General features: G+C 35.5%; 2 protein-coding genes and 1 long non-coding RNA gene across 4 annotated transcripts in view; 1 reads left to right on the top strand and 2 right to left on the bottom strand.

The window, feature by feature from the left end:
* The window catches only part of LOC122196557 (uncharacterized), a 3,558-nt gene extending 2,552 nt beyond the window's left edge, over positions 1-1,006 (top strand). The window contains exon 2 of the long non-coding RNA XR_006188593.2: positions 1-1,006. This exon is cut by the window's left edge and continues 679 nt beyond it. This is a non-coding gene — a long non-coding RNA (uncharacterized LOC122196557).
* Positions 1,007-1,453: 447 nt separating this feature from the next.
* Positions 1,454-5,229, bottom strand: LOC111884014 (probable methionine--tRNA ligase). 2 transcript variants are annotated; one of them, XM_023880344.3, is made up of 12 exons: positions 5,072-5,229; positions 3,897-3,980; positions 3,574-3,744; positions 3,378-3,443; positions 3,148-3,213; positions 2,810-2,938; positions 2,564-2,727; positions 2,373-2,463; positions 2,210-2,278; positions 2,014-2,105; positions 1,865-1,928; positions 1,454-1,725 (listed from the first exon to the last, which is right to left on the bottom strand). In XM_023880344.3, exons 1-12 carry the CDS (start codon positions 5,153-5,155, stop codon positions 1,621-1,623), a joined length of 1,185 nt encoding a protein of 394 aa, XP_023736112.1. In that variant the 5' UTR covers positions 5,156-5,229; the 3' UTR covers positions 1,454-1,620. The 2 variants fall into 2 exon arrangements, with proteins under 2 accessions (XP_023736112.1, XP_042755531.1); XM_042899597.2 differs by having other exon boundaries at positions 2,564-2,721; positions 5,072-5,228.
* A 432-nt stretch (positions 5,230-5,661) lies between these two features.
* LOC128132483 (uncharacterized) lies at positions 5,662-5,949 on the bottom strand. The gene has a single exon (XM_052769079.1). The coding sequence runs from the start codon at positions 5,947-5,949 to the stop codon at positions 5,662-5,664; it is 288 nt and encodes a 95-aa protein (XP_052625039.1).
* Positions 5,950-7,325: the final 1,376 nt, after the last annotated feature.

Genomic DNA, 7,325 nt, shown 5'->3' with positions numbered 1-7,325 from the left:
TTGGTTTTTCAAAAAGTTAATAAGTTAAAAAAAATATATTTTGTGAACACCAACTTTTCAATAGAAAATTGATTTTTTCAAAAAGACAGAAATTCTTGATTTTTCCAAAAAGTCAATAAGAAGTTTGAGAAGCAATCTCAAACACGCCCTAAAACTCAAATAAACAAAACCGCATCAATAGGGAGGCTCAAAGATAGTAATGCTGAACAGAGTCGACATCGGTGAAGCTCGGCATGTCCGAGCTGGCCTCGGCAAAAACCACCCCACCAACTCGGCATGTCGAGAGTTATCCCGATGAGAGAGCGAGATTGTTGTGTTTTTTTTTACTATTTAAACAAATTACAATGTCAAAAAAACACATCATTTTCCCCAAAAAAAAAAAAAGACCCCATTTTCAAAATCTAACCTTTTTTTGAAAAAAAAAATTAAACCTTTCATCATCTACTATAAATACCAACATCCTTATTCATTTTTCACCACATTCAAACCTTATTCATTCAACTCTTACTTTTTTATATTTTCTATCATATTCTGACCTTCTCCATCTCTGAAAATGAAAATGCTTTGTATGTGGAGCAAAGAGGAAAGAAATAATTTTGGCTGGCGCATTGGTTAGGATCACCCAAACGGTACAACCACGAAACAGCTACAAGGAGCCAACAAAGTAAGGCTCAAATCTTGGTCAAATGGAGATCAATAAATGCAGTTGCAATACAGTTTCACACTGTGTATATTAGGTTACAAATGATGAAATGTTGCTTGCTAATGCTCTTCAGAAGTAACAAACATTTCTGGTTTGTATAGTTTTGGGAAGATGTGAGTAAATGGCCTCAATATTTTGAATGAAGTTGTCTTGTGTGCTATTTTTAGTTTCTTATGTTTTATTTAAGTTTAAATGTCTAATGTTTTATTTTAATTTGAAGTGTCTTGTGTTTTTTTCAATGTCTGTATATTTTTAAAGTGTTGTAATTTCTTTTCAAGCCAATGAAATTTAAGTTTTCCAATCTGTTCTCTCTCATTTGGCGTGTAATTCAACAATACACGGATATTTTGGTAACATTGGTGCTGCTGATTGCCCCTACAAACATGACTTTTCCTTACCTGCTAAGCTCGTCAATCTACCAAGTTTTCAAGTGAGTGAAAGGGTCTCACGCATGCTAATGTATGATATTAGTAGGGAGATAATCAGCAACAGGCCATTGAAACCCATCCCGAATCTAATTCTTGAACCAAAGAGAAACCATATGGATGCCAGTGGCTCAAAATTTGCCTACATACGTGGCAAGCAACCCGTCCCAATGCAATCATACCATTTATAATAAACCTACCCCAACCCACAGCTTAAAGATTATATATTGCTCAGACTAATCATCACCCTTGTTTCTGTGTAGGACTTTATATGGTGTTGCTTTATCCTATACCTCCCTCAAAAAAAAAAAAAAAAAAATAGGTGTTCTGTGTTGAATAATAGCCATATCAATAAGGAAGCAAGCCAAGGTCAAAACTCAAAACTTTGGGCTGTTGATCATGCATACATATAGTTTATACAAACAAGTATCGGATAGCTAATAGCATATGTGAGAAAAATACCAATTACACACATCATCATCATCATCATCATCATTTGATAGTGGCTTTGGGTATGGAAGATGTGCATGGTCCAGCAGATGTCATAAATGGGGCTCCTTTGAATGTGGCCACACCCTTCTCATCTGTGAAAAGATTCTGCACCCAACAACAATTCATGTTACTTAAACAATAACCAACATATATTATACGATATGATATGATATGATATGTCTTCTTTTTCCTTCAAGTGAGTGTTGATAAAAATAATAAGAAGTGAAGAAGAAGGTGTAATTACCGGTGTTATCTTGTCAAGTTGTTTCTTCTTGGGGTTCAAGACGTCTTCTGGCTTCCCTTCGTGCCTGGTGTTTTATATTATTATATAATCAGCAAGCAAGCATAACAAAGGGTAATAATTAATTAATATTGGGGAAAAGTAATAAATACCCGGAAAATGTGACACATTCCCCAATTTTAGCCCCTTGGGGAACAACCAAAGGCTCCACGACTGTATGATCTGCATTTGAAGCACATAGCACCTGGAATGAAAGATAACAGACAAATTGTACTTTACATGATGATGATGAAGATAACACTAGTCTTTAAATTTTAACAAATAACATATAATAATAACTTCACTAACCAGTCCTTCTGAAACCACATCTCTTAACTTTCCAGGTTTCACATTTGTAATTAATGCCACAAGACGATTCTGCAAACTCAAATACCATCAACACAACTCACACTATATATAATAATAATATAAAAATGGAGAAAGTGGGTATTATTTTATTATTTATTAATACCGTTAACTCTTCTGGAGTGCAAAACTTTGCTAAACCACTAACCACCTGCCTGCATTTACTCTCCCCAACATCTATCTCCTCCACCAATAAACTGAACCATCAAATTCCACCCCCAAAAAATAAATTAAAATGAAAATATTATGATACATGAGAGGAGAAGATAATGAAATAAAAGATTAATTTGTTATAACCTGTCGGCTGAGGGATGTTTGGAGGCTTTACGAATGAGTCCAACCTGTATTTTCAATAAACTCACACTTAATTCTTTTTCTTTTTCTTTTTCTTTTTCTTTCTCATCTGCTGCCTTTTCAGGCAATTTCTTCTTCTCTGTGGCTGTTTCTGTTTGTTTCTTCGACTTCAAAGAAAAACTCATGTAAGTCTATTTATTCACTTTCTTCTTTTTCAATATTACTTTCTTCTAGTAAATAGATGCATACCCCATCAGATTTTTTCTGGGCTTCAGCTTTTGAACTTGATGCTTTTGTATTTGACTCGGCCGTTTTTGTGCTTGACTCAGCCTTCTTTGTACTTGACTCGCCTTCCACCTTTGCTGTCACTTTTGCCAACTGAAAAGAAAGTATTAAATAAAAAAATTCAGAATTTAATTGCTTTGTATTTGAATGACATTCGTCATTTGGTAGATTTTTCATAGCACAGTGTTGTAATAGACTAATAGTAAGAAATGAAATTAGGATGTTATAATAAACAGATAAGTGAAAGTATGTTGTGTGATTTCGTGCATTTGAAATCTATAAAGATTGAAGATTCTACTCACTGGAGGATCGAATGGGGCCTTCTCTACCAAAATCCACTCAAACAGCTCTTTTAAGTCATGCTTGTTCTGCAACATGAATCAGAGGATCAATTAGTTCAAACAAAAATGGGCAGAATAAAAAGGTACATTGCTTAAAAAAGATTGAAAAAAAAGGTATAATACATTAATACATAAGACTGGAAAAATATTTAGGAAGTACATGACACCTCAAGGAAAAGAAATACAATTACCTGAATATAATCAATCCATCTCATAAGATGTGGCAGTTTATTCTTGTCTGAAACCGCAAGACTAATCTGAAAATATTTTGTGTAAGAGCAAATCAAGCTTAACAAACGAAAAAAAAAGTTTAAAAAAACTAACAGTTTTTGTTAATAAAAAGAAATTAGAAGCTATGAGCTAGCATAAAAGATAACTATTACATACCACATATGGATGAACAGTTGAAAAAACAATTATATCAGCTTCAGAAGGGGTGGATCCACCACCCACAAGAACAGATTTCTCAGTCAAGTATTCATTTAATTGGCTTAAGCCCTTTAGACATGCCTCAGGATCTGATGGGAAGTTTTCAGCAAATGTTACCCACTTGTTGAACTGCAAAAAAGGTGAGTAATAAAATGTAAAGGTTCTTTTATAAATCACAACCAACCATGCCAAATAAAAGTAACATGTTTCCTATGAAGATTTGCTTTTAGCAGATGAATGCTATATCACATCCTCAAAAGTCAAAACCAGTATGAACTTACATCCACATTGTTCTCAAGAGCAGCCTTCACAATGTTAAGACTCAAGCTTTTAAGGTCATTCTTCACATCATCCAAGAATTTTGCCTGTGTAAAAGAAGTTGAAGAAAGTTCAGGATACAATCAGTATTGCATAATGCAAAAACAAAAAGTTTGTAAAGCACTTCTATTTAAAAATCTGACTACATTACTACAAATACAAGATAGAATTAAGCTCATTGCTTCAAACCAATCCAAGTTCTATACTTCTATGCCTGAACCTGTTTATATTTCCCTATTCTATTTGTGTTTTGTATCTTGTGAGTTGTTATTTTGCAACCTAAACTTCCGCAAACGTAAAAGCACCAAAAGTCGAAACAGTTTACCTTATGGGGTTTCCTAAAGAAGATCATTTTATAATCAGCAAATTGAAGTCAACGAAATTGAGAAAACTACATAACTACAGCATAGTTGGAAGCTTGTATTCATTATAAACCATAACAAAGAAACTGAAACCCAAAAGAAATAACTCAATTTCATATTATGACATAAAATGGTCATGGAGAAACTGAAACATACTATAGACTATAGAGCCATAGAGAACCATATAATGAACTAATTGCATATCATAAAGAGACTCAAAATGGTGAGATAAAGCTACTAATCAATGGCACTGTTGGCACTTGTTACTTTGACGATACATAAGTTCATAAACTAAACACAATATGCAAGTAATCAAGCAAATGCTTACAGAATTACTTATCAAGTCTCGTAATCAATCTCAAAGGAGCGAAACTTCAAATCAGATACAGCTTGACTGAGCTAAAAAATACTAGTAGAACTGTAGAAGAACATAGAATTGCTGAACTACATATCATAAAGAGACAGCTAAACAAATACGATCGCTATGACTAGTATTAAAATATGCCGATGCAACTGTTTAAGGTAAAAATGTACATATCCTACAGTTAACATTTGATAATTTGCGCGCGTTTGGTGAAGATTGGAATAGCTAAACAACATACATGAGTTCATAAACTGAATGCAAGAAAACTTTATAAGAATAATCAATCAAATACTTAGAACGATGATTATCAAAATCGATAATGAAGTTCAACTATTCAAGCGGCGAAAACTAAAATCAGATATGATCTGACTGAACTGAATCAATGCATATAGAAAGCTGGATTGAAACTTACAGGGTCCAGAGATCGGGATTTACAGAGAGCCGATACGATTTTTAGCTTTCTTTCCAAAGCCACGCTTTCGCTACCAGACGCCATTGTTGAGAATTGGGATTACTTCCTCACCTGCGTTTCTACTTTCTACTTCGGTTTGATTCTAGTCGTCTTCGATAAGTTTTAGGGCTCTGTATTATTTCACGGGCTTGGGCAACTTCTTATACGGGCCTTGTCGCTTCTTAGTGCTTACAGTTACAGGCTTACCTCATAACGTTCTTGAGTTTTCTAACAAAAAAAATATTTGTGTTTACAAAATCGAAAGTAAGCTAGTAATGTTTTCTAGCGGAAATAAATATGACTAAGGGTGCTTTTGTTGGCAGGAAGTGAATGGAATTCGAGGGGAATTCCAATTCCCTCGAATTTATGTGTTTGGTTGAACTTAAAGGAGGGAAAATGATTCCTAAATGAAATAAATTTTCCATATCATATGGAGGAAAGTGAATTATTTCCAAAGTTTGATGGAAAACATTCCTTTTTATCAAGGAAAGTGGCAGATTACAAAAATACTCATTGTTTTGTACTTATCAGAAAACCCACCACCACTATCACTAACCACCGCAGCTATCACCACCGCCACCACCACCACCGCTGTTGCCCCACCGACCACCACCACCACCACTGTTGCCACCACAACCACTATCACCGCCGCCGTTGCCACCATCGCTGCCACTACCATCGTCGTTGCCACCACCATCGCCCACCACCAACGCCACCATTGTCGCTACCACCACCTCCCCACCGACCACCACCGCCCCAACGACCTCCAGCGCTTCCGCCACAACCACTATCACCGTCATCGTCGCCATTACCACCGCCGCCACCACCAACACCATCATTGTCGTCACTGTCGCCACCAGCTGACACCGCCACCATCACCACTACGTTCTCCACCACAATCAATGCCACCGCCACCATCACTACCACCGTCACAGCCACCATCACTGCCACCCACCATTGTCGCCGCCACTGCCCCCACCACTGAAATTTAACTGTTTTATAATTTCCATAATGTATTTTTACATATAACTTAGAAAACAAGGTAAAATTAAGCAAAACATGCAAAAAGGGTAATTATGTCATTTTACATGAATTCCAATTCCATTTCTTGCGAACCAAATAGATTTTAGAATTAATTCCAATTCCAAACCGAACATTCAAATTCTTGACAGATTCCTTTTCCAATTTCAATTCAAATTCCTTCAGCAACATTCTGCGAACCAAACAGCACCTAAGACTAAGGTTGTAAACAAACCGAACATTCAACGAAAAATTTGTTTATGTTCATTTATTCAACAAAAACAATTGTCTCGTTTATTCATTTATGTCCGTGAACGTTCGTTTATGTTCGTTCGTATAAGTTTATTTATGTTTATATATATTCAATTTTTTATTACATTACTCTATTATATGTTCACTATAAATTGGACAGAAAATATTTGAAAGATAAATCAAGATAATCTTTTGTTCAATTGTCTTTTACTCCCTCCACCTCTCTCTTTGATAACTTGAGAGCACAAGTTTTTTGTTTCTTTCTTTTTCTCTGTTTTTCTTTCAAAAAAATCAAGAACTTATGTATAAAATATTACCTTCTGAGTTCAATTCAGTAATTATGTTATCATGTATTGTTGTTGCATCCAAAGTTTTGAAAACCGGACCGGAGACCGAACCGATGGTCTTACTAGTTCGATGGTTCAAGTAGTCCAACCGGTCGGACCGGTCTCAAAAACCGGATGGTGTCATAATTATACTTAATTATATAAAAAAATACAAAAAATGAAAAAAAATAAATATTTTTTAAAATTTTCGGTTTTGACCGGTTTTATCGGTTCAACCAGGCCGGTTTTTATCGGTTTTCACCGGTTCACACGAATACCGGTTTTTTGGCGTTTAAGAACCGGATCCATGACCGGTTCTCGGTTGAACCGGTCGAACCGACCGGTCCGGTCCGATTTTCAAAACATGGTTTGCATCCATATTTTACATTTAGCTATATTCACTACAATGACCAAATGTTAGAAAAATATGGAGAGAGAGAGAGAGAGAGAGAGAGAGAGAGAGGAGACGAAGGGTCGCCAGAATTTTTAGAGACTACAACGGAAATTTTGGTGCCTATGTGGAGTTCATGGCGATTATGCAGAATATGGATGGAGTAGAATAGACTACAGAAGAAGAAGAAGAAGAAGAAGAAGAAGAAGAAAAATGATTTGCATCA

The sequence above is a fragment of the Lactuca sativa genome, chromosome 2, assembly GCF_002870075.4.
Source record: "Lactuca sativa cultivar Salinas chromosome 2, Lsat_Salinas_v11, whole genome shotgun sequence".
Classification (NCBI taxonomy): Eukaryota; Viridiplantae; Streptophyta; class Magnoliopsida; order Asterales; family Asteraceae; genus Lactuca; species Lactuca sativa.
The sequence above is the reverse complement of the archived record's forward strand: the minus strand, read 5'-3'. Positions and strand labels throughout refer to the sequence as shown.

Coding starts and splice junctions, on each gene's coding strand:
- LOC111884014 (XM_023880344.3), bottom strand. CDS start 5,155: ATGGCGTCTGGTAGCGAAAGCGTGGCTTTGGAAAGAAAGCTAAAAATC. Junction 2,728..2,809: donor CCCAGAAAAAATCTGATGGG/GTATGCATCTAT, acceptor TTTTCTTTGAAG/TCGAAGAAACAAACAGAAAC. Junction 1,929..2,013: donor GAATGTGTCACATTTTCCGG/GTATTTATTACT, acceptor ATAAAACACCAG/GCACGAAGGGAAGCCAGAAG.
- LOC128132483 (XM_052769079.1), bottom strand. CDS start 5,949: ATGATGGTGTTGGTGGTGGCGGCGGTGGTAATGGCGACGATGACGGTG.